Below are 26,747 nucleotides of genomic sequence, written 5' to 3'. Positions count from 1 at the left end.
GGTCTACATCCCCCAGCCTTCCGTTGTCTCCCATGAGCAGTACCTTGGTTTTGTCAGGGTTCAGCTTCAGCTTATTCCTTTCCATCCAGGTACTCACCGACTCCAGGCACTTGGATAGGGTTTCTACAGCCAACCTCGGTGAAGATTTAAATGAGAGATAGAGCTGCATGTCATCTGCATACTGGTGACACTGCAGCCCAAATCTCCTGATGATAGCCCCCAGCGGCTTTATATAAATGTTGAACAGCATCGGGGACAGGATGGAGCCCTGTGGCACCCCACAGATGAGCGGCCAAGCATCCGAAACCTCATCCCCCAATGCCACTCTCTGGTACCTACCAGAGAGGAAGGAACAGAACCACTGCAATACAGTGCCCCCTATGCCTAACCTCTCCAGGCGGTCCAAAAGGATACCGTGGTTAACGCTATCAAAAGGCGCTGAGAGATCAAGGAGGACAAGGATGGTGCATTCGCCCCTATCCAGCACCCTCCTCATATCACCTACCAAGGCAACCAAGGCCGTTTCAGTCCCATGTCCAGGCCTGAAGCCTGATTGAAATGGATCCAGATAATCCGCTTCCTCCAAATGCGCTTGCAACTGCTTCTCCACCACCCGCTCAACCGCCTTGCCCAAGAACGGCAAATTTGAGACTGGGTGAAACTTGTTCAGATCTTGGGGATCCAAGGAGGGCTTCTTTAGAATTGGTTTTATTACTGCCTCCTTGAGGGCTGATGGCATAACTCCCTCTTCCAGGGACATATTTCCCACCGCCTTGATCCCCTCGCCCAGTCTATCCTTGCAGCTCATAATGAGCCACGACGGGCAAGGGTCGAGTAAGCAAGTGGTTAGCTTTAAGGTTGAAAGCACCTTCTCCACTTCATCAGAAGGAAGAAGCTGGAACCGATCCCTCACCACCAGAGCACTACTGGCTGCCTCTGGCTCGCTCACTGTGTCCACAACGCACGGAATAGCACTCTTAATACGATCCAGTCCCATACCTTCCTCCCATGCACACTAGTTAATCAAATAAGTCACAGAGACAATTTTCTTAGGTAAAAAGAATAAAGGGTATTTGCTCATGACCTTCATATGTTTAAGAAAACATAGGCTCTAGCTTAGATAGAAAATAATCTGTAGTCTCAGTCCATTTTCAGTTATTGGTGAGGATGCTCCTGGAAGGAACGTCTGCCTGTTCCCTCTGCTAGAGGTTAATGGAGAATGTGCAAAAAGGATCAATATCCCGAACAAAGGAGGAGGAAGAAGTAAATAACCCCACCCTTTAAGGAAGTTCCATCATGGTAAACAAACATAGAGATATCCCCAATACTAGTTAGAGGGAACATTTTGCAGAATTGCTTCCATCTATAATGTGAGTAACTGTTGGACATGCTCCCTACAGCACCGGTTCAAAAGGGTGGCCAGGTGGGGCACTGGCCGAAGGGCCCCTGGAGCTACAGGGGGGCCCTCAGCCGCCCCTCCGCTCTCCTTCCATGATCTGTGCCCCGAACCCCCCTCTACCTGTCTCCTGTCTTTTAGGCACACAGTCACAAAGTAACAAGCTATAGAGAGACTGAGGCAAAGTCTCTGTGAGTATTGGTTACAGGAAGTGACTGGTGGTGCTGCCTAGCAGTGGGATCTAGTGAGATCTGTGCTAGAGTGGAGTGAGAAACCATATAAAGGACGGTTCTGACTGGTGGTGTCCCTAGTGGTGCCTAGTGAAAGGCAGTAGCCACAAGCAGGTAGGAACCTGACAGGGAGAACCAGGGAAGGACGTCACAGCCACAGCCACAGCCACAGCCACAGCCACAGATGGGAATGGGCAGGATGAAGTGGACATTTATTTCATTTATGAATAACATCCCATCAAACAGGGATAAGGAACCTAAGTCCTTCTAGATACTGGTGAACTACAACTCCCATCAACTCTACCCAGCATGACCAATGATCAGGGATGACAGCAACTGCAGTCCAGCAAAAGTTTGGGAGACACAGGTTTTCCAGTTCCATCACAAAACACCCCAAAGTGGTTTCACAATAAAAACAACCATTAAAGCAGATACAAATGCAATTTCCAATCCAATGCAGGTAAAAATCTTCAGTTAAAAGGCCTGTTGGTAACAGAAGGTCTGCAATAAGAAATAAATAGACATTAAACGTGGTGCCTAGTGGAGGAGGGTTGGGGCTGCAAGACTTGGATACTCCTGTGTGTGTGTGTGTAAAACTATCACTGTTTCCTATCTACACTTAGAGATTATGGCATTTATTTAACCAACAGTCCTTTACTGGCAGAAATGGGCAATGTAATCTAAAATGTTAACAATGCTTAACAAAGAAAAAAAAATCCAGGGACTTCACAGGGCTATGATTTGTACAATTTTATTGTATCCAAAAAATAAATAAAAAGAGAGGTTGATCCAAATGTATCTGCATGCCCACTTCTTCATTACTGGCATTTTTATACTGCTCTTCAGGTGAAAAAAAGCTCCCCAGCTGACATATCAATGACAAAAGAGTTCCTGCACTCAGCTCACAATCTGAGAGACACAACATAAAAGGAACTGGGAGGGAGGACGAAAGAAGCAAGCTCAGGCACCAATTTACCAGAGAGCTAGTAATGAACAGCAGTAATAGAAACATTCAGAGAGGAACCAAAGATTTTTCAGCAGAGCAGTGGAGATGACCTGTAGTCCCCATCACTCTCCCTTTCTCAAAGCCTGATGGAATATGTGCTGTGGATGACAGACGTGGGAGCCTGATGGAGCTGATCTTCCAGCACAGCCAATGTAGTCCCATCTCTCCTATAGACTGATGAATAAATGGACTAATTCATAATAAGTGGATTTAACAGAAATGTATCAGGTGCAGATAAATGTAGTCATTATGTGCTGAATGTGTTTCAAAGAGCAGCTGGACTTTAGCAGCTGAAAAGCACATTTGAAAGCAACGACAATCCCTCCAGAAGATCCCAAGGCTCTGAGAATGGAACACCAGGTCACCCAGATGGACCATCCATTAACACTGGAACAGCTGATGATCCTTCAGTCTCTTTCTATGTTCATGTTTATTAAATTCCTTTTTAACCAGAGAGAATGCCCAAAGGAACACCATCCCAAATAAACTTAATAGGAATTCTCAGTAGACATACAGAGGTTTGCCCTGTAAGCATCATAGGAAACTTGTACCTCCCTCCATACAGTGTTTATGGTAACCTCCTTTTCTATGCAAACTTCCTGCCTCTGCAAAGCATGATGATTCATTCCCTTGCTTAGCATACCATAAGAACTTTTTCTGCAGAAATACAAACACAGAAAAGATGAACTAAGAGGAAGAGGAAAGATTTTCTACTCCATTTCTCAGTCCAAGGTGTAAACTTGTTAAATCATTCTTTTCTAGCACGATTTTGTGCTCCCTCTGGAAACTGCTCAGATGCTAGTGTTGTCTCATACGAAGAGGGCAGGTGGGGGGGAGGCAAGGGAGCAGAGACAAGGGGAAGACTCAATTGGAAGGCACTTTCTTTCTCTGGTTGCTTACCTGTATCTCCCTGCTGCTGGGGGAGGGGATGACAAAAAGTACCCTGCAGGCTATGAGAGATTACAAGTCCAAGTCAAGAAATATGGACCCTGCTCTCACTTTAGAAAGGATAGCTGTTACAACCCAGGTCCGTCAGGTAAGGGCTGCATTAATGTTCAATTTCTCAGAAAATAATGATGATGATAATGCATTAATATAGTTAACAGTGACAGAAGCTGTTCCATACCCCAAGCATTTATCTAGGAAGAGAGGAGGAAGCATCTCTCCTATGTGAATTCTCTATTGACTGTAAGGAGCAATTTGTGAATCTCAAATTAAATACTGGTTTTCCTGGCTGAATCCTCTGAGGGGAAGTAAAATTGGTTCACCATCGGAAGCTATTTCAATACTCCAAGACATTAGGGGTTCCCCTTCCCCTCTGTGAGTTCTTTGATGTCTCTTTAGCATACACCTATCGTAAAAACTCTTTTCACATTCCAGGCACTGATATGTTTTTTCTCCCGAGTGGATTTTTTGATGTCTAATAAGGTTTCTCCTCTGAGTGTAGTTCTTTCCACACTCCATGCAATGATATGGTTTCTCTTCTGTGTGGACTCTTTGATGGGAAGTAAGGCTTGAGCTCTGACTGAAGCTCTTTCCACACTCCGAGCAGTGATAGGGTTTCTCTCCTGTGTGGATTCTTTGGTGTGTAAGAAGGTGGGAGTTATCATAAAAGCTCTTGTTGCACTCCATGCAATTATAGGGCTTTTCTCCTGTGTGTGTTCTCTGATGAGAAGCAAGGTTTGTATGCCACTTGAAGTTCTTTCCACACTCCAGGCATTTATATGGCTTTTCATCTGTGTGAGTTCTTTGGTGTATAAGAAGGCGTGATTTATCATAAAAGCTCTTGCTACATTCTGAGCAGTTATAAGGCTTCTCTCCTGCATGGATTCTTTGGTGGGAAGTAAGATTGGAGCTCCGATGGAAGCTCTTGCCACACACCAAGCATTTATATGGTTTCTCCCCTGTGTGGATTCCTTCATGCGAAGTAAGCTGTGAACGTCGAATAAAACTTCTACCACATACCAAACATTTATGGGGCTTATCCTTTGAATGAATTAACTGATGTATATTGAAGCCTGATTTATCACAAAAGCTCCTATTACATACTAAGCATTTATATGGTTTCTCTCCTGTGTGTTTTCTTAGATGGGCAGTGAGATTTGTGTTCCTATTGAAGCTCTTTCCACACACTGAACATCGATATGGTTTCTCTCCTGTGTGGATTCTTTGATGTGAAGTAAGGTATGCAAGCTGCCTGAAGCTCTTTCCACATTCCAGGCATCTATATGGTTTCTCTCCTGTGTGTTTCCTTAAATGGGAAGCGAGGTTTGTGCTCCTACTGAATTTCTTTCCACACTCTGAACACTGATACGGTTTTTCCCCAGTGTGAATTCTTTGATGCACAGTAAAGTGTGCACGCTCCCTGAAGCTCTTCCCACACTGTAGACATTTATATGGCCTGTCTCCTGTGTGAATTCTTTGATGGGAGGTAAGGTGTGCTCTCTGCCTGAAGCTCTTTCCACAATCCAAACATTTATGCTGCTTCTGACCTGTGTGGATTCTCATGTGGACATTGAAGTGTGATTTGCGGCTGAAGATTTTCCCACACGTTGAGCAAACATTCTTTTTCTTTCCCTTTTGTTTTTCTTGCTGAGTTGGGATTTCATGAAAGTTGCCCAACCAAGATTTATTCCTCCACTTCTCCATTTGGTTTTTTTCCTGTGTATTCAGTCCATTTTGATTTTTGAAGTTCTCGTCCATCTCTTGATGCTTCTCTCTCTCCAGTGACACCACATATAGTCCGTCATCGTTCATACTGTCCCACCCCTCATCTGGAATAAAATGGGGGGGGGAAGAATACTTTAATTATGGATCATAATCAATTCAGTGCTGTAGAAGAATAAATCGTGTCTGGCTCCAGGACTTCGCTGGCTACAATCCACTCCAAGTATGACTAACGCTCGATATCCCTCAGTATTCATCTTAATCATGGACAGTTAATAGAACCGATTAATAAACAAATGTACACAATGAACAAAACTCCAAAATGGGGGAACGAGTGTAGCTCAGGGGCAGAGCATCTGGTTTGCATGCAGAAGGTCCCAGGTCCAACGGCTGGCATCTTCAGGTAGGGCTGAAAAAGAGTCCCTGTCTGAAAGCCCAGAGAACCACTCCCAGTCAAGTGCGGTTTTATTTATTTATTTATTAAATTTATATCCTGCTCTTCCTCCCAGAAGGAGCCTAAGAACGCTAAAAGCACTTTAAAACATCTTAAAAAGAAAAGACTTTAAAATATATTAAAACAAAACACATTAAAAATGCATTTAAAAAACGTTCAAAGCATCTTAAGAAGCGATTCTAACACAGGCACAGACTGGGATAAGGTCTCTACTTAAAAGGCTTGTTGAAAGTGGAAGGAATCAAAAAGAACAGAGATGGCCCCTCCCAAATATTTAAAGAGGAGGGAATTCCAAAATGTTGGTGCATTATTGAACTAGGTGGCCAGTGGTCTGACTCAGGATGAGGCAACTTCCTTTCATCCCAAGACTTTTCCTTCAACTGCTCTTTAAACAATCTCCACCTGACCCTTCACTGGCCCAGAGCCCTGTATGACCGACCTTCTAGGAAGAGGCCCTATATCTAGACATACACACACTTTATAATATGGGTGCCTCATGTACCATTTAGACACACGCTGCTGTTCATTGTCCAACCTGTCCTGGGGTTGCGCTCCCCCTGAAGGAGCAGGTTCGTAGCTTGGGGTTCTGCTAGAATCATCTCTGTCACTTGAGGCTCAGGTAGCCTCGGTGGCACGGAGTGCCTTCTACCAACTTCGGTTGGTGGCCCAACTACATCCCTATCTGGACAGGGATAACCTGGCTTCAGTTGTCCACGCTCTGGTAACCTCCAAATTAGATTACTGCAATGCACTCTAAGTGGGGCTGCCTTTGAAGACGGTTCAGAAACTGCAGCTTGTGCAAAATGCAGCAGCCAGATTGGTAACAGGGACCAGACGGTCCAAACGTATAAAACCGATTCTGGCCTGCTTGCATGGGCTGCCTGTATGTTTCCGAGCTCGATTCAAGGTGCTGGTTTTGGCCTATAAAGCCTTACACGGCTTGGGACCTCAATACCTGATGGAACGCCTCTCCCGATACGAACCCACCCATATACTACATTCAAGATCAAAGGCCCTCCTCTGGGTGCCTACTCTGAGGGAAGCTGGGAGTCTGGCAACAAGGGAGAGGGCCTTCTCAGCGGTGGCCCCCAAATTATGGAATGATCTTTCTGACGAGGTGCACCTGACGCCAACACTCTTATCTTTTCGGCGCCAGGTCAAGACTTTCCTCTTTTCCCAGGCATTTTAGCATGTGTTTTAAATTGTTTTAAATTTTTAAATTGTGTTTTAAATTGTTTTTAAAAGATGTGTTTTTAAATTTGTATATTTGTTTTAATGTTTTTAGTTACTGTAAACCACCCAGAGAGCTTTAGCTATGGGGTGGTATATAAGTACAATAAATAAATAAATAAATAAATAAATAAAATCGCCCCACAGTACAGGTGAAAATCACTGCCATTGAAACCTGGTTCCAAGGTAACAAAGAGTCTTATGGTGCCTTAAAGACTTAAAAGACTACACTCTCTCCAATGTTGATCTTTTGTGTATGTGTGTGTGAGAGAGATGTGTGTTCCAACAAGACTTTCCAAGGCCACGTTAACACGATACATTTATTCCACTTTAAGCAGTCATGGCTTTCCCCCAAAGGATCCTGGGAAGTGTAGTCTGTGAAGAGTGCTGAGAGCTGTTAGAAGACCCCTATTCCCCTCCCAGAGTGGTTTAACAGTCAGTCCCTATTCCCAGAGAAGTCTGAGAAGTGTGGGAGGAGCCACGACTGTTTAAAGTGGAATAAATATATGGTGTGACGGTGGCCCCAGTCTGCATCTGTATTGGAATTGGTTTTAAGATGATGTTATTGAAATGATGGCCTGCATTCAATGTAGCGTTAAGGAGATTGTTCCAGCAGTGCAAGGATTCCCCTTGTGCAATGGAACATCCTCCACCTCTCTACCCCCTAAATCTGTTCTGGGGTTTTCCCCAGCACTCTGGAGCAGATTTGGGGATGGTGCACAGTCCACGCAAGGGGAGGAGAGGGGAGAAATCCTGCTGGTTTAGCGTTAATCCTTGTGGGAGTGCTACTGTTTAGCTGAATACCACCCAATGTCTTTGAGATGATGTCACTTCATCGCTGATAAAATGAGATGTTGTCATTTTATTTATGGGAGGAAGGGCAGGCTACAAATTTAACAATAAATAAATCAACACACATATGGTACATGCATGTGTGTTTGCCCCGCCCACTTCTGTTTTCACCCCACCCACTTTTATTTCAGCCCTGCCCACACTGGCATGTGGACCCCTGGAAGGCTGGCTGTGAGGTAAAGCAGCAACCCTCAGGCTTAAAATCCCCACCCCCGATTTAAACTCAGAACAAAGAGGGATTCTCACCGAGAGAGGCCACACTCCTAGAATTCTCCAGCATGACTTCCCTGTGCAGGGCTTTTTGACTGGAATCCAGCAGAGCCCACTCTTCATTGGTGAAATATACAGCCACCTCCTCAAAGGACACTGGAACCTGGAAAAGGAAGAAAAGGTCCCCTGTTAACAGATAACTCAAGGAAGAGCATGCAGATTCTCAGCTCCGTAGCTAAGGAGCACTGTCAGGGACCACAAATCAGATTCATTGGGTGATGGAGGTAACGACACTGAACCTGGAGAAGGACAAGAGGCGCCAGCTCCAGATGAACCTGCAGTCCCCGATTCTGAGGACTCCAGTGGAGAAGATCCAGGGCAACCTGAGGCCCTCCTGCCCATAAGAACGTAAGAGCCTGCTGGATCATCTAGTCCAGCCCATCTAGTCCAGCATCCTGTTCACCCAATGGCCAACCACATGCGCACGAGCCCATAAGCAGAACCTGAGCACAAGTGGACTCTCCCCTCCTGCGGTTCCCAGCAGCTGGTGTTAAGAACCCTGCTGCCTCCGACTACGGAGGCAAAGCATAGCCACTGTGGCTCCATCACAGAGCTAGGCCCCTTTGTCAAGCAGCAGCTTGTACAGCAGGTGGTGCTAACGATCAGGCTGCACCGGCTGCCACTGTAAAAGGCAGGTGAAGGGAACCTTCCCCCGCCAAAGATGTTGCTGAACTGCAACTCCCGGCAGGCACAGCCAGTGGCCGGGGAAGAGAGTTGCCGTTCAGCAATGTGGGAAAGACCAAACGTTCCTCATGCCTGATAGAAGGGCTTGATTTCAAGTACTTTCTTGCTGAAAGCAGCTTCTGGGCCTCCCAGAGCACTGCCTAAGGCTTGTATCCCACCTGAACCGTGCCCTGAATCCAGGCTGAACCTTGCCCCATCCTACTCTCTGTGGCACTCCCTCCCCTCGCCCACCCCAAGGCGCGTCTGGCAACTTTGCTGTACAGTTTTGGGCAAATGCTGAAGATGCACCTCTCTGCCCTTGGGACATGCTTTTTTAGGACCCACCCTACCTAGGGATTTCAGGTTGTCCTTAAATGGTTTTTCAAAATTGTTGTAACCTGCCCTGGCATCTTTGGGTGAAAGGCGGGTAATTGACGACGATGATGATCCAGACGGTCCAAGTTCAATCGCCAGCATCTCCAAGTAGGCCTGGGACAAACCCTTGTCTATCTTGGACAGACCCTGCCGGTCAGGGTAGACGATCGTGAGCTAATGGTTTGGCTTGGTATACGATAGCTACATATGGTAACTCCCCAAAAGATACATTTCCAGTGGGTGAACTGGCATTTCTTCACAGAATTCAAGATGAGAAAATAAGACAGTGCTCATAGCCACTGCCTGGTGAGATCTTTAGCACAAAAGTCATTATTAACTTCGAAGTATGTTGAGGATTGCGTTCCTCTTGGTCCTGATATGGCATTCAATACCATTAAGAGAGAAGCAGTGAAGTGGTCAGAGGGCTGGATTAGGGCTGGGGAGACCAGGGTTCAAATGTTCAACCCAGTCACAATGAAGACAATGTTGTACCGCCCACCTTGCTGCCCAACAGCTTCCCTAGCTGAGCTGACAGAGATAGTCTCGGAGGTATTGCTGAGGTCCCCCAAACTTGTGGTGTTGGGGGACATCAACATTCATGCCGAGACTGTTTTATCTGGGGCGGCTCAGGACTTCATGGCCTCCATGACAACCATGGGGCTGTCTCAATTTGTTACTGGCCCAACGCATGTGTCGGGTCACACTCTTGATTTGATCTTCGCCACTGGTCATGGAAATGGTGATCTGGAGGTGGGGTGTTTTTCATCTACTCCATTGTCATGGACAGATCACCGCCTGCTGAGTTTTAGACTTACGACGACTCTTTCCCTCTGCAAGGGTGGGGGACCTATTAAGTTGGTCCGTGTGATGTTCCTATATTAATGTATAAATGGTAAGTGTTGTTGTTTTAGAAGATACATGGTAAGTGGAGTGAAAGAGGAGGGGGAGTGAATGGGCAGTAGAATGCGAGATGATTGGCTGAGTGTTTAAAATGGCTGAATGTATAAAAGGAAGAGTGAGAGTCGAATCTGGGGGGGAGAAGAGAAAGAGTGGATTGCTTGGTGGGGTTTGAGAGAGTTGTTTGCCAGGAGAGAGTGAAGAAGGAGGGAGGTGGAGTTCAGATTAGTATTGAGTAAAACCATATGCTTATGTGCCTTAAGAAGAAATCTTGTTAATCTTGTTAGCTTTGTTATCTGTAATAAATAATTTGGTTTACCAAAGGCCTGATCCTTGGCTGGGGTTTCACAGACCAGAAGGGAGGGTAAGGTAATGACCAAGGCTGAAGGGGAACTGTAACAAATGGTGGCAGCGGTGAAGAGAATAACAATACCAGTATTCAGAGTCTCTGGGAATACTAGTATTGGGACGTTACTGGTGGTTGCCTAGCAGGGGGATCTGTTGAGATCTGTGCTAGAGCGGGGAGAGAAAACATAAGAGAGAGCGGTCCGGACTGGTGGAGTCCCTGGTGGTGCCTAGAGACAGGCAGTAACCACGAGCAGGTAGGAACCTGACAGGGAGAGCCAGGGAAGGACGCCTCACAGTCCGCTCTCGGAGGCTTATGGATCCTATTGGTTTTCAGATGGCTCTGGGAGTTTTTCCAGCTGATAGTACTGGCGCTCCTGTCGAGGCCTTGGTCGAACTGTGGAATACGGAGATGGCCCGGGCTATCGACACGATTGCTCCCGCGCGCCCTCTTCGATGCAGAGCTCATACAGCTCCGTGGTATACCCCGGAGCTGAGAGTGATGAAGCAAGAGAGAAGGAGACTGGAGTGCAGATGGAGACAAACTCCAGACGGATGCAGTTATGCTTTGGTAAGTGCCTCTACTAAGTCGTATATAAAAGCGGTAAGGGTGGCGAAGAAGTTCCACTTCACTGCCTCTATCAGGACATCTCTCTGCCACCCTGCAGAGCTTTTTAGGGTTGTACGAGGACTCTTACATTCTGGTCCTCGAGATACTATTGAAACATCTGAAGCTCGCTGTAACGACATCGCAGGGCACTTCCAAAATAAAATCGCATGCATCCGTAGGGACCTAGACTCCGATGTTATGACAGACGAATCCATTGAAGTGTCCAGAACACGGCCTTGTCTTTCATTATTGGATGAGTTTCAGTTGGTGCAGCTTGAGGAAATGGACAAGGTGCTTGGATTGGTGCGGGCGACCACGTCTGCTCTAGATCCTTGTCCATCTTGGCTAGTGAAGGCTAGCAGGACTACTACCACCGGCTGGGCCAAGGAAGTGATAAATGCCTCCTTGAGTGAGGGAATAGTCCCTAGTAGTCTCAAGGAGGCAGTAGTGAGACCTCTTTTAAAGAAACCTTCCTTAGACCCAGATAACTTGAACAATTATAGACCGGTGGCGAATGTCCCCTTTTTGGGCAAGGTTCTGGAGCGGGTGGTCGCCGGTCAGCTCCAGGTGCTCTTGGATGAGACCGATTATCTGGATCCATTTCAATCCGGTTTTAGGCCTGGTTTTGGCACTGAAACAGCCTTGGTCGCCCTGTATGATGACCTTTGTCGGGAGAGGGACAGAGGGAGTGTGACTCTGTTGATTCTCCTTGATCTCTCAGCGGCGTTTGATACCATCGACCATGGTATCCTTCTGGAGAGGCTTGCGGAGTTGGGAGTTGGAGGCACTGCGTGGCAGTGGTTCCGCTCCTACTTGGCGGGCCGTCTCCAGAAGATAGTGCTTGGGGAACATTGCTCGACACCTTGGACTCTCCATTGTGGAGTCCCTCGGGGTCGGTTTTGTCCCCCATGCTTTTTAACATCTACATGCAGCCTCTGGGTGCCGTCATCAGGAGTTTTGGAGTGTGTTGCCACCAGTACGCTGATGACACGCAGCTCTATTTCTCCTTTTCATCTTCTACAGGTGAGTCTGTGGATGTGCTGAATCACTGCCTGACCGCAATAATGGACTGGATGAGAGCTAATAAACTGAGACTCAATCCAGACAAGACTGAGACACTGTTGGTGAATGCCTTCCCTGCCCAGATGGTGGATGTTTACCCTGTTCTAGATGGGGTTACACTCCCCTTGAAGGAACAGGTTCATAGTCTTGGGGTTCTTTTCGATCCTTCCTTGTCTCTTGAGGCGCAAGTGGCCACGGTGGCAAGGAATGCGTTCTACCACCTTCGGTTGGTAGCCCAGCTACGCCCCTATCTGGACAGGGATGACCTCGCCTCAGTTGTTCATGCTCTGGTAACTTCTAGGTTGGATTACTGTAATGCACTCTACGTAGGGCTGCCCTTGAAGACAGTTCGGAAGCTTCAGCTAGTGCAAAACGCAGCAGCCAGACTGCTGACGAGGACCAGCCGGTCAGCGCATATAACACCTGTTCTGGCCCGTTTGCACTGGCTACCCATTTGCTTCCGAGCCAGATTCAAGGTGCTGTTTTTGACCTATAAAGCCTTACACGGCGTGGGACCGCAGTATCTTGTGGAACGCCTCTCCCGCTATGAACCGACCCAGTCACTTCGCTCAGCATCTAAAGCCCTCCTCCGGGTACCAACCCATCAGGAAGCCCGGAGGACAGTTACTCGATCTAGGGCCTTTTCTGTAGTGGCCCCCAAACTGTGGAATAGCCTCCCCAAAGAAGTACGCCTGGCGCTGACACTTCTATCTTTTCGGCGCCAGGTTAAGACCTGGCTATGCTCCCAGGCATTTTAATGCGTTTAATGTTACAATTTTAAATCTCTTTGTTTACTGTTTATTTATTGTGATATTTTGTATTTTTGTATTTTTAATCTTTTGTACACCGCCCAGAGAGCTACTCGCTATGGGCGGTTTAAAAATGAAACAAATAAATAATAAATAAATAAAATAAATAAATAATAAGACCACTGGGTGACCTTGGGTAGGCCATTGCTTCTCAGCCTAACCCACCTCGCAGGATTGTTGTGAGGATAAAAAAGGGAGAACCATGTTCACCACCTTGAGCTCCTTACAGCCTATGAATGAAATAGTATATATCTTTCTGAATCACCTTGCAAGGGTGGACTTTGGAAGCACCTTTTCAATGACTCCATTCCTTCCTGAAGGGTCATTTCCAGTAGGGGATGCTGAAGGGCAGCTGATGGTCACCATGGTCGTTGGCCCATGGCAGGGGTGAGGAACCTGAGACCCCCATCCCAGATGCTGTTGGACTCCAGGTCCCATCAGCCTCAGCCAACATGGCCAATGGCAGCGATGATGGGAATTGTAGTTCAAAACATCTGAAGGGCCACAGGCTTCCCATCCCTGGCCTACGGTGTCCCTCAGGGATGAGTGCTGCCCTCCACGTTGCTTCATCTGCAAAGTAAGAACGCAAGAAGAGCCTGGCTGCTGGATCAGGTTGAAAGGGCCCCCATCTTGTCCAGTATCCTGTTTTCACAGTTGCCATGGCCCAGTGAGAAGCCTGCAAGAAGAGCCTGAGTGCAACAGCTCTCTCCCCACTTGTGATTTTCAGCAACATTCAGAGCATACTGCCTCCGACTGTGGAGGCACAGCGTAGCCGCCATTCCTAGTAGCCATTAATAGTCTTGCGCTCCATGAATTTCTCTAATCCTTTTCTAAATCCATCCGAGTCAGTGGCCATCACCGCCTCTGGTGTTAGCGAATTCCATAGTTTAACTATGCACTATGTGAAGAAGGACTTCCTTTAGTCTGTCCTGAATCTTCCAACAGCAAAATTTTATGTTGTTTTAGGCTTCATTGGATGACCCCATGTACTATTATTATGGGGGAGGGAGAAAAACATCTCCCAATCCACTTTCTCCCTACCAGGAATACTTTTATACGTGTTGGTGCCAGTTGCCCTCCCAGTGTGAGGGTATTAACACACACAAGAGAATCATAGTTTCCTTTTCCTGGGGGGGGGGGGAGAGACGTACTGAATCAAGGTCCCCAATGAGCCTCACGACTGAGCAAGGACTTGTTCAAGGACCAGTTCAAGGTCCCCAATGAGCCTCACGACTGAGCAAGGACTTGTTCGAGGACCAGTTCAAGGTCCCCAATGAGCCTCACGACTGAGCAAGGACTTGTTCGAGGACCAGTTCAAGGTCCCCAATGAGCCTCACGACTGAGCAAGGGCCTGTTCGAGGACCAGTTCAAGGTCCCCAATGAGCCTCACGACTGAGCAAGGGCCAGTTCAAGGAGCAGTTCAAGGTCCCCAATGAGCCTCACGACTGAGCAAGGGCCAGTTCAAGGAGCAGTTCAAGGTCCCCAATGAGCCTCACGACTGAGCAAGGGCCAGTTCAAGGACCAGTTCAAGGTCCCCAATGAGCCTCACGACTGAGCAAGGGCCAGTTCAAGGACCAGTTCAAGGTCCCCAATGAGCCTCACGACTGAGCAAGGGCCAGTTCAAGGACCAGTTCAAGGTCCCCAATGAGCCTCACGACTGAGCAAGGGCCAGTTCAAGGACCAGTTCAAGGTCCCCAATGAGCCTCACGACTGAGCAAGGGCCAGTTCAAGGACCAGTTCAAGGTCCCCAATGAGCCTCACGACTGAGCAAGGGCCAGTTCAAGGACCAGTTCAAGGTCCCCAATGAGCCTCACGACTGAGCAAGGGCCAGTTCAAGGACCAGTTCAACGTCCCCAATGAGCCTCACGACTGAGCAAGGGCCAGTTCAAGGACCAGTTCAAGGTCCCCAATGAGCCTCACGACTGAGCAAGGGCCAGTTCAAGGACCAGTTCAAGGTCCCCAACGAGCCTCACGACTGAGCAAGGGCCAGTTCAAATCCAGCTAAGAAACAGGTAATACTTTGGGGCCCAAAACTCCAGTGCAGGGCTTGGAATTGGTCTAACAAAGTTCACTGAGTTAGTTCAAAAATCTCTGAACTGCACCTGAAAGCAGTTCCCAGAACTGCCGAGTGAACTGGAAATGAATTGAATTTGTGTTTGGGTAGAACTTCGGACGATTTCTAATTCGTCGTCTACTCCGTTCTCCTACGTATGTTTGTTTACACTTTAAAGATCATAATTACTGGGGGAAATTGTTGTTTTGTACCTTCAAGTCGATGACAATTTATGGCGACCCTATGAATCAGTGCCCTCCAATAGCATCTGTCGCGAAGATCTGTTCAGATCTTCTAAGTTCAGGTCTGTGGCTTCCTTTATGGAATCAATCCATCTCTTGTTTGGTCTTCTTCTTTTTTTATTTTTTATTTTATTGAGGAAAATGAAACAGTTAATGTTCCACTCTGTCTGCACGTGTACGTTTCATGTTTTCTTTGTCTTCTTGAAAATGGAAATGGACTGCCTTCAAGTTGATCCCGACTTATGGTGACCCTATGAGTAGTGTGTTCATGGTAAGTGGTATTCACAGGGGGTTTCCCATTGCCTCCCTCTGAGGCTAGTCCTCCCCAGCTGGCGAGGGCCTGCTCAGCTTGCCACAGCTGCACAAGCCAGCCCCTTCCTTGTCCGCAACTGCCAGCTGGGGGGCAACTGTGCTCCTTGGGACACTGCCGCTTGCCCACGGCTGCCCAGGGGGCAGGGCACGTAACCCTGAGCCACTCACTGTGGGGTGATCTTTAGTTGGCCCTTGACCCGCAGGAGACACGAGCGGGGATTTGAACTCACAGGCTCTGGACTCCCAGCCAGGCTCTCCTCCCCACTGTACTATACCAGCTGTCTTTGTCTTCTTAGGTATGTTTTATTCCTCAACACCAGCTGGAATTTTTTTTTTGCCAAGGACCATTTTTACAAATAAACTTTCCAAGCTCTGCTAAAGTGTAGCTCCAGAACTCCCACTGACCTACTCTGAAGTTGCCAATAACACATTTCCCTACCTGAGCTGGCTGCTCAGGGCTCCTTCCTGCTCCGCCATGAAAGGGAGACGTTTCAGTGAGCGTCAGTGGTGCTATTCCATTCCCTGTGGGGGTGGGAAAAGAAAACAGATAAAGCCAGGGTGGGGAACCAATTTTTAGCCCTGAGGGCCACATTTACTCCAGCGCAACTGTCTGGGGGACGCGTGCCATCGGGGGCCAAGGGCAAAGACAAATCTGGGAGGATTGATGGATGCAGCTCTCACTTTTGACAGGAGACATGCCAGTCATGTAAAGTCAAAGATTTTGCATTGTTAATAAATTCTGCGTAGACCAGGGATAGAAGGAAGGTAGTCTGGGATCTACTGGCAGATCTCTGGGTGATTTGAAGCAGGTTGGCAAGATTTCTGACTCCCAGTTGGTTAACCCCTTATACGCACACTCAATTGTTTCAATCCAAGAAATTGGAAACCATTACAAGCACCACGTAATATTTGTTCTACACATGAAAGGAACAGATCTTTTAACGTGGCAGTTCCTACACTTTGCTGTACTTTTTGGGGGGCACCTGCCGAGAACTTTTTTCTGCAAGCAAGTCTCCAGACGTGTAAAAACAGACGTGTGTTTTAATCTGTAAATTTCAACTGCTGACATGAATTGTATTTTGAATTTTTTTAACAAACTTGTTTTTCAGTTCGACTTCTGTTGATAATTTTAAGGTATATTTCATGTATTTTGTAAACTGCTTAAGAGGTTTTATTTATAGTTAAGTAGTGTACAAACATTGTTAAATGTTGGACTCGATGGCCTTATAGGCCCCTTCCAACTCCATGATTCTATGAAATAAATCTTAAAAAAATACATAATGGCAAGTGCAAAAGAAAAACCTGAATCCTCCACACACAATTACAGTGCCTTGCAAAAGTAACCTGACCAATGTTCCTATATTACTGAATTACAAATGGTACATTGTAATTTCGTTCTATATGATATTTTAGTTTGAAACACTGAAGCTCAATCAATTATTGTAAGGTGACATTGGTTTTATGTTGGGAAATGTGTGTAAGAAACATAAAAAACTGAAACATATTGCTTGCGTAAGTATTCAACCCCCCACACATTAATATTTGGTAGAGCCACTTTTTGCTGCAATAACAGCTTTCAGTCTTTTGGGGTAGGTATGTACAAGCTTTGCAAACAGTATCTGAGGGATTCTGGCCCAGTCTTCTTGGCAGATTCACTCCAGGTCATTCAGGTTGATCGGACATCGCTTGTGAACTGCAATTTTCAAAGTGCACCACAGATTCTCAGTAGGATTGAGATCAAAACTTTGACCGGGTTACTGTAGGCCATTCACCTTTTTGTTCTTGAGCCACTCCAATGTTGGCCTTGTGCTTCGGATCATTGTCCCGCTGAAAAGTGAATTTCCTCCCAAGCGTCAGTTTTTTAGTGGACTGAAGCAGGTTCTCCTGCAGTATTTCCTTGTAATTTGCTCCATCCATTCTTCCATTTTAACAAGATGTCCAGTCCCTGCTGTTGAGAAGCATCCCCACAGCATGATGCTGCCACCATCATACTTCACTGTAGGGATGGTGTGTCTTGAGGCATGGCAGCGTTAGGTTTGCGCCACACACAGCGCTTTGAGTTTTGACCAAAAAGCTCTATCTTGGTCTCATGGGACCACAAAACCTTTCCCCACATCACAGCTGGGGTGCTCTCATGCTTTCCGGCAAACTCCAGACGTGCTTTCAGATGGTACTTTTTGAATAACAGCTTCTTTCTTGCCACCCTCCCATACAGGCCAGTGTTATGCAGAGCTCTTGATAGGGTTGACTGGTGCACCATTACTCCACTCCCAGCCACTGAACTCTAGCTCCTTCAAAGTGATTGTTGGCCTCTCTGTGGCTTCTCCCACAAGTCTCCTCCTTGTTTGAGCGCTGAGTTTTGAGGGACCGCCTTTTCTTGGCAGTGCCTGGGTGGTGTGATGCAGCTTCCACTTCCTGATTATTGATCCATCTTTGCTCACTGGGATATCCAGACACTTGGATATTATTTTGTACCCTTTTCCTAATCTATGCATTTGTATTACATTCTCTCTCACTTCTGTAGAATGCTCTTTGGTCTTCATTTTCCTTCCAATCCACAGCCTGACCAATGATCCTTCAACAGTGGGGTTTTTATCCTGACAGTGTGACAGAAACTTTAATAGTTCACAGGTGGAGGCCAATGGTAAGGTGTCCTCTATAAGGCAATTTCATTTGTCTGTGTAAACTAGGAGCTTCCACAGCTCAGAGACTGAATACTTATGCAAGCAACATGTTTCGGTTTGTTATGTTTCTTACAAATATTTCCCAACATAAAACGAATGTCACCTTACAATAATTGATGTTGAGTTTCAGTGTTTCAAAATAAAATATCAGACAGAACGAAATCACAATGTACCATTTGTAATTCAGTAATATGAGAGCACTGGACAGGGGTCTGATTCCTTTTGCAAGGCACTGTATATGCTAACATGAATAATGTTTAGGGAAAGGGTTAACTAAGAGTGGATCTCTGTGTTGCTGTGGTATTGCAAACAAATTCCTGGGCTCTGTATTCTTTCATTTTTTTTATATCTACTTATTTATAAAAGTACTTGTATGCCGCATTTTCATAAAACCTACCAAAGAGGTTTACAACAGTTTTAAATATATACACAAATAAAAACATAGGAAATTTAAAAGAGATGACCAACCAACAAGTTCAGAAAGTGTCTCCCCGAGTGAGCGGAATCCTGCTCTTTCAGATTTTTACTTTTTTATGGTTTCACATACGGCATGTAATTTTTGTTGTTTCATTTCCTATGTAACCTGCTCTCACTTTGAAATAGATAAATATGTAAATCTAAGTGTATGCTGCTTGCACCTGGCTCCAGTTTGTAGATTTGGGGAAGGGCTGTCGCTCATTTGGAGGCCGAAACCTGAGCTAGATGGTGTGACTCAGCATAAGGAGGGTTCCCATGATGCTGTGTCGTAAAAAAAACAAAGAGGATCCCACAGGCCTTAATTCTGCCCATTCCTGGGTTAGACAGAGACACATTTCTTCTACCAAGAACCCTTTTCAAGCCCGGAGGCCGCATTCCCTAGCAGGAAACCTTCTGAGGGCCTGGATTTCAACAGTGGGCACATTCTGAGGTAAAAATCGGTGGGGCAACGGATGCAAGTCTTACCTTTGCACAGTAGGCTACATTCCAAACTTCATTCATATGAAAGCCAGAGGTTTCCACATATACATACACACACCCCTCTCCATCCAGCCAAGCGAGAGGCATCATCACAGTTATTCTAATCAAGGAAAAGTTCTCAGGTGGGATCGGAGTAGATCTGCTTGGCGGGGGTGGCCTAGGGAGGTGGGATGGCCTGGGGAAGAGTCCCAAGGGCCAAACAGAGACTTCTTGAGGGCCGCATTTGGTCCCCTGGAGTGAGGTTCCCCACCCACGCTCCACACAGAAGCCCAAAAGTATTACAAAAGCAGCTCATAATTTTCAGGCATGAGGAAGGAGGAGAGACAGTTGCCATAGTGGGCTCCTACTGGGAGAAAGGGCGGGATATAAATCTAATGAATAAATTGTTGTTGTTATATACCTTCAAGACGAGTACGACTTATGGCGACCCTATGAATGGGCAACCTCCAAGAGCATCTGTCATGAACCACCCTGTTCAGATCTTGTAAGTTCAGGTCTGTGGCTTCCTTTATGGAATCAATCCATATCTTGTTTGGCCTTCCTCTTTTTCTACTCCCTTCTGTTTTTCCCAGCCTTGTTGTCTTTTCTAGTGAATCATGTCTTCTCATTACGTGTCCAAAGTATGATAACCTCAGTTTCATCATTTTAGCTTCTTTCTAGTGACAGTTCTGGTTTAATTTGTTCTGACACCCAATTATTTGTCTTTTTCACAGTCCATGGCCCAGTCATGTTATTCTAATATTTGTCTGGATCTTTTAATCCCCACCTTAGATCCTCATTTAAATGAACCCCTGGCTTCATTGGTCACACATATTTTTTACTATTGGACAGATGATGAAGACGATTATCATTAAAATGGGAATAGCAAAGAGCATAATAACAGCAGTGGTTACATAGTTTTATGGTTTTGAGGGTTGAGACAGATGATTTCTACAACTCCCCTTTCAGCTGTTTATGGGAGGAAGGGCAGGCTACAAATTTAACAATAAATAAATCAACACATATAACTGTTTAGAGGTCTTTACATTTAAGCTGTAAATAAATTTTGTTAAATAAACAAATAAAATTAATAGGCAGGGAGTTCCAAAGAATAGGTGATGCCATCCTAAGAGAGAGAGCCAGTGTGGCGTAGTGATTAGAGTGTTGGACTATGATCTGGGAGATCAAGTTCAAGTCTGTGGCTTCGTTTATGGAATCAATCCATCTCTTGTCTGGCCTTCCTCTTTTTCTACTCCCTTCTGTTTTTCCCAGCATTATTGTCTTTTCTAGTGAATCAGGTCTTCTCATGATACGTCAAAAGTGTGACAACCTCAGTTTCATCATTTTAGCTTCTAGTGATAGTTCTGGTTTAATTGGTCCTAACACCCAATAAATAAACAAACAAAACTTTTCCTGGGAACATCACGCCTCTCCTAAACTCAGGCAGAAAGAGTGCTTCCTTACCCAGTGATGAGTCCCAAGTTTGGTTCTCCGGTGAGAACCAGTGATGAGTCCCAAGTTTGGTTCCCCCAAAGAGCAGCTTCTGACTGGTTATTGACAGATCGTCCCTTGATTCAGAGGATTCAACGGCCACCTGCACGATGCCCCCTTGGGCCTGAAACAGGAGAGAGGAGTTAGAGGAACGATGCAAACAAGGGAGAGAGATTGTTCCAGTGGATGCTGGTCCATTTGGAAGAAGAGGGGATCACCCCACCAAACTCAGTTTGACCATAGCCAACACCCCACTTGCCTGCCGCCCTACTCAAAAGCACCCTAGAGGGGGGTCCTGTCAACTTTTTCCTCCTTAGTGACAGTTTTGTCTTCGTAGAATGCAACAGGGAGGAGAATGGGGACAATCTAGAACTAGGGTAGGGAGCCAATGCTGGCTTTAAATGCAGTCACTCCTCTTCTTGGAATCCAGGTACCCATGACTGTACCCACAATCCCCTGGGTTTCTTCCGAAATACTTTACTTTGATGAGACATAAACAAAACCAGCTAGCTTGCTTGCTTGGTGATCACTCGTGACCGAGTAAGATTGTCTTCCAAAATAAAGTCTTTCCATGGGACTTTTGTTATGGAAGACGCCTGTGCGTGAATTTGTTTTACATGGGGAGATCGGTGCACGACGATCAACACACAATCTTGACAGAAAAAGGCTTTGATCCAATGGCATGGGTACCACAACGATTGGAAGTCCTTTATCTGCTGCAGCCTTCATCCACCTTCACAGCCGTTCACACCTTCACACACATTGTTATCCTCCGCCTGTTCTGCCATTGAGGACATTCTTGGATCGTTCTTTGTCTGGTTCCTCTCCCTTGACCTTACCACCATGGGTGACCCTGCTGGGAGTACATGACTCCCAACAGCATCGCTCATAGAGTTCATTGGAACATGCAAGCCCACTCACCACTACAAGGTGACGATCCAGCGAGGGAAAAACCAGCTACACTCCAACTTTAAAAATGTTTGAGTGGCGCATCCCAGGTGCATACGGTGGAAGCATTTTCTGGGGGTGGTCCTACATGCGTGACATCAGCAGTGTACGTGAGTGTGTGTGTATCACAGAGGAGCCTCCCATTTCCCACCCACTGCAATCCTACCCACGTCTAGTCAGAAGTACGCCACGCTAAATTCAAAGGGGCTTACTCTGCAGCTAAGTGGGTTAGGATTGCAAGTCTCGTTCATTTTGAAACAAGAGGGGAGAGTGAGAGATACATGCTCATCTCTGCCCATCAGTCTCTGTAAATAAGAAGGGGAGGGAGATCTGTCTCCTGTCACCCATTTTGGCTATTTAAAGTGCCAACACCAGGAAAATCAACAATATTATTTCCAGGGGGTGGAGCTGGAGAGAGGAAAACTCCACCAAGAGAAGCTGGGGTGGGCGTAGGAGTGGGGAAACCAGGGACAGACAATGGGCCGCTGGAGATAGCAGGATCTGAAAAGCCAGCCAGGCTGCGTGGCTAGCTCTGCCTATCATTCGCTCTGGCGCCACCTACTGGTGGACATTAGTTGTACCAGGCACCACTGGGGCCATATTCATGCCAGACAGTTATTCCACTTTAAACAGTCATGGCTTCCCTCAAAGAATCCTGGGAAGTGAAGTTTCTAAAGGGTGTTGAAAGCTGTCAGAAGACTCCTGTTCCCTTCACAGAGCTACAATTCTCAAGAGTTTTCTGGAAAGAGAAAATGACCATTAAACCACTATGGCAAATTGTAGCTCTGCGAGAATAGGGGTCTCCTAACAACTCTCAGCACCCTTCACAAACTATACTTCCCATGATTCTTTGAGGGAAGCCATGACTGTCTAAAGTGGAATAATAGTGGAATGAATGTCTGGTGTGAATATGGCCTGGGTTCTCCCCCCCTTTCCAGCTCTGCAGCCCCTCCAGCCATCAATGGGGCTGGAATGAAGCTTGGTCTTCCCCCACATCCTGGATAATTACCTAGATAGGGCATGAAAGCCCCAGAATGCCCAATTCAGTATCTTATCAGTGGAATCATCTGCTTAAAGCGGCAGCGTAATCTCTCCATTGGTTGGATCCCAGAGAGCATTGCTAGTGGGAAAGCTGGAAATGCAAGGTCCTTTGCATACCTTCTGTGCCTCTTGAAAGGTCTTGGGGGGGGGAGTCACAGGTCTCCCACCCCTGATTGAGACCCATGAGGACTGGAATCCTACTTTATCTTTAAAGGAAGGGACCTCAGCTCAACGGTAGAGTACTTGTTTTGCATGTAAAAAGATGAAAACTCTCTCACCTGCTGCTCTGCCTGCTTCTTCTCCTCTGCCAGGCTCAGGAGGAAACCTTCAGCCAGGGCCACCGCCTGGGAAGTGGTCTCCGCTCCGCATTCCCTCACCCAGCTCTCCATCTCCGGTGGAAGGACAGCCAAGAACTGCTCCAGGATGACCAGGTCCAGCATCTGAGCTTTCGTGTGCCTTTCTGGCTTCAGCCACTGACGGCAGAGACTGTGCAGGTGGCTGCAAACCTCTCGGGGGCCCTCGACCTCCCGGTAGCGGGACTGCCTGAACCACTGGAGCTGCACACCTGAGCTGGCTGGGTCCACTCCAAAAATCTTTGGAACTGTCTTCTCCCAGAACAGCCCGCTGCTCACAGCCTGGATGGCATCAGGGCTTTTGCCCAATCGCTGCCCCGCTGAGTCAGGCACGTCCATTTCAAGAGCAAGTGAGGAGCCCCTCCTTTCAGTCTCACAAGGCAAGGAAGGTGTTCTTGGGCACGTTGCACGGTACTTGCAGTCCGCAAATCTTTTCTGCAGGCAAGAAATCAGGGACAGCCGCTGATCAAAACATTTTAAGGCCATGCCCTTTCCCAGAAACCTCCCCCAACCCCAGTCATTTTAAATATATTCCCACTCTATCCCCCTCTCCGTTCACATACTGAAGTCTTTCTGACTATGGACTCTTGGGGAAAGGGTTGTAGTTCAGCAGGAGAGTATCTGATTTGCATACATAACATCCCAGAGCACTCTCCCCTTCTGCGGTTTCCAGCAACTGGTATTCAGAAGCATCCTTCCTCTGACTGTGGATGACTGGTAGCCACTGATAGCCTTTTCCTCCATGCATTTGCCTAATCCTCTTGTAAAGCCCTCCAGGTTGGTAGCCATCACTGCCTCTTGTGGGAGTGAGTTCCATAGATTAACTATGAGCTGCATGAAGAAAACCTTTCTTTTGTCTGTCCTGAATCTTCCAACATTTGGCTTCATTGCATGTCCATGAGGTCTAGTATTATGAGGGGGGGAACGTTTCTCTATCCACTTTCACCCCAACAGGCATAATTTTATAACTTCCATCATGCTGTCTCTGACTTGCCTTCTCTCTTAAATTGAAAAATGGAAACAAACTGCCTTCAAGTCAATCCTGACTGATGGTGACCCTATAAATAAGGTTTTCACGGTAAGCGGTGTTCAGATGTGGTTTACCATTGCCTTCCTCTGAGGCTGAGAGGCAGTGATTGGCCCAAGGTCACGCACTGAGCTTCATGGTTGTGTGGGGATTCGAACCCTGGTCTCCCAGGTCACAGTCCAACACTCTAACTAGTATGCCACACTGGCTCTCTTTCTCTAAACTGAAAAGCCCCAAATGCTGCAACCTTTCTTCATAGGGAAGTCACTCCATCCCCTTGATCATTCTGGTTTTCTTTTTCTGAACCTTTTCCAACTCTTCAATATCCTTTCTGAGGTGCAGCGACCAGAACTGTACACAGTATTCCAAATACAGCCGCACCACAGATTTATAAAATATCGGCAGTTTTATTTTCATTACCTTTCCCTAGTAACCCCTAGCATGGAATTTGCCTTTTTCACAGACCTACTCCCAGTCAACGTAGACAATACTGAACTAGATGCACTGACTCAGTACAAGACAGCTTCTGGTGTTTCTGTTTTAATTCAGCCCTTTATTCAGTACTATGAGGACTAGAATCTTACATTATTTTTAGGGGGCCTGTAGCACACTGGCAAAGCATCAGTTTCGCCTACAGAAGATCATTTACAAGATAAAAAAAATCAAGCAGTATGTAAATGCTTTTCAGTAAAGATAGAAAATAAATCCCTGGCATCTCCAGGTAGGCTTGGTAAAGACGCACAGCCCCATCTCTGCCTCCCTTCCCTCCAAGCGCACTCTGCCTCCAGAGCCACAGGTGGGGACAGCGCCGGCTCTTGCACTCAGGTCCTGCTTGCAAGCTTGCCATCGGGGCATCTACCCTGGCCCCGGAGAACAGCAGGCCGGACTACGATGAAGCCCCCTTTGGCCAGACCCACCAGCAAGCAGGAAGGCCCGAGGCCAGGCTGGGAGACTGGCGGCGTTGAACAGGAGAAGCCGCGAACTCCCCGGCACAGGCTCGCCAACGCCAGGAAGCCCCTTCCTTGCCCTGCCAGCCCCAGTCTCCTGCTCCCGCGGAGGGAGGTGGCGACCCTGCGCTCTTTCTAGCCAGATCCAGCCGGGGCTCGAACCTGAGACCTCGGACACGCCAGGCAGGCGCGCTGCCTCGAGCCATTCCCGGGCCTCCCGTTCCACTGTGACTTCCCCACACCCACCACTCACCATTTGCCAGCCTGGAGGAGGCACCCTTCCCTCCACCCCCTTACCAATCCCTCCAGTGGGGAACAAACATTATCATTATCATCATCAGCTCCCCCCTCCTATTTCACGCACCGGGCTCCTCCCAGGTTTCCCCCAAATGAGGGAGGAAGCGACCCGCCCCAGCCCCAAGGGGCCTCTCTAGGAATGCACGCAACTGCATTTAACCCTTTATGCACCCCGGGCAGCCCTCTGCGGCTTTGTAGATTGTTGTTGCTGGGCTCCTCCTCCCGCAGCCAGCATGGCCAAGGGTGAGAGGGTGTGTGTGTAACCCTTGGCTTAGAACAGTCTTCGCCAACCTGGCGCCCCTCCAGATGTTGCTGGACTGCAGCTGCCCTGCTGGCTGTACGGGGGGGGGGATGGAAAGGTGTCCAAAAAATCAGCCTCGCTCCACAACACCATCCCACGCAGGGGGAGGGGGGATTCCAGCCGCTCGGAAGGAGAAGATGAACATCAGAGCACCTTGCAAAATAAATAAATAAATAATCCCCACCAGCTGCTCTCTTGCTTTTGCATGGGAGGGATCCACCGGGAAGGAAGAAACGCGCGCCCTTTTTTATTTGCTTCCTTATTTGTTCCTCCTTCTCAGGGTTAAAAGGATAGAGTCAGGACTGCCTAGAGGGACCTTGAGACACTCACTTCCTGCTTTAGGGGGAAGAGGGGGAGCGAAGCGAGCGCAAAATGTGTAACCCCTTCACCTCCGGTGCGTGCCAAGGAGGTCAAGGATTGCGCTTAGCAGTGGACTTTGGAAAGGTGCAGGGCAAGAGGGTGCTTTGTCACCCCGGAAGAGAGGTGGGCTGCTTAACTCACCGTTCCAGGGTTTCTCCAGGAAATTCACATTGGAGAAAAGGCCCAGGCTCAGTGGTGGAGGAATCTGCTTCGCATGCCGCAGGATCCTATGTCTTCTGCATCCTATGAGCCAATCATCATGAAAGACAACCGTGTTAGCCACCGAGAGGAGTCTTCTCACATGCTTCCGTGTCCTTTCCTGTTGATTGGAATCAATCTCAGAGAAAGGAGGTGAGTCAGCCACTGAGAAGACTCTTCTCAGCAGCTAACACTCTCCCCTTTCATGCTTATTGGCCCCTAGGGATATCTGTTGTTCTGGGAGAAGGCATTAACAAGGATCTCATTCTCAACCCAGCAGAAAAAGAAGAAGGGGTGGCTGTGACTATCATGAAGGGAACTTGCACCTCTGAATTTGCCACAGCACTACTGCCTGAATCCCTGCAGATCTGCTCCCAGTCAGTGTGGATAATACTGAGCTTGAGGGATCAGTGGACTGACTCATTTTAAGGGAGCCACAAGAAGGAACTCTTGTGCTTTTTTTCCTGTCTTCCACCACGGGGGGGGGGCTCCCAAACTGTGGTCCGTGGACCACCAGTGGTCCACAAGCTTCATTCAGGAGGTCCACAGTATGCCCACTTTACCTATTAATATTGATTTTTAATTTCATTTTTATCGCTTCTTTCGTTTCTTACATTGTATTTTACTGTATTGCAATTTGAATTCAATGGAGTGATGGTGTAAGGGTCTGGTACGCAGCACATTCCTTGCC

The 26,747-nt window shown here is 47.2% G+C and overlaps 1 protein-coding gene across 6 annotated transcripts; it reads right to left on the bottom strand.

Moving 5' to 3' along the window:
• Positions 1-2,361: 2,361 nt before the first annotated feature.
• LOC133381572 (zinc finger protein 436-like) lies at positions 2,362-25,788 on the bottom strand. Of its 6 annotated transcripts, XM_061620852.1 has the most exons (7): positions 25,369-25,447; positions 24,538-24,584; positions 22,852-23,361; positions 20,558-20,708; positions 15,913-15,995; positions 8,082-8,208; positions 2,362-5,406 (listed from the first exon to the last, which is right to left on the bottom strand). In XM_061620852.1, exons 1-7 carry the CDS (start codon positions 25,430-25,432, stop codon positions 3,842-3,844), a joined length of 2,547 nt encoding a protein of 848 aa, XP_061476836.1. In that variant the 5' UTR covers positions 25,433-25,447; the 3' UTR covers positions 2,362-3,841. The 6 variants fall into 6 exon arrangements, with proteins under 6 accessions (XP_061476836.1, XP_061476839.1, XP_061476841.1 ...); XM_061620855.1 differs by lacking the exons at positions 24,538-24,584; positions 25,369-25,447 and adding an exon at positions 25,683-25,788; XM_061620857.1 differs by lacking the exons at positions 24,538-24,584; positions 25,369-25,447 and adding an exon at positions 25,489-25,624.
• Positions 25,789-26,747: the final 959 nt, after the last annotated feature.

Source organism: Rhineura floridana, chromosome 3, assembly GCF_030035675.1.
Source record: "Rhineura floridana isolate rRhiFlo1 chromosome 3, rRhiFlo1.hap2, whole genome shotgun sequence".
Taxonomy (NCBI): domain Eukaryota; kingdom Metazoa; phylum Chordata; class Lepidosauria; order Squamata; family Rhineuridae; genus Rhineura; species Rhineura floridana.
The sequence above is the reverse complement of the archived record's forward strand: the minus strand, read 5'-3'. Positions and strand labels throughout refer to the sequence as shown.

Coding starts and splice junctions, on each gene's coding strand:
- LOC133381572 (XM_061620852.1), bottom strand. CDS start 25,432: ATGCTGGCTGCGGGAGGAGGAGCCCAGCAACAACAATCTACAAAGCCG. Junction 23,362..24,537: donor ACAGGCCCCCTAAAAATAAT/GTAAGATTCTAG, acceptor TCTTGCCTGCAG/AAAAGATTTGCGGACTGCAA. Junction 5,407..8,081: donor TAGGAGTGTGGCCTCTCTCG/GTGAGAATCCCT, acceptor ATTTTATTCCAG/ATGAGGGGTGGGACAGTATG.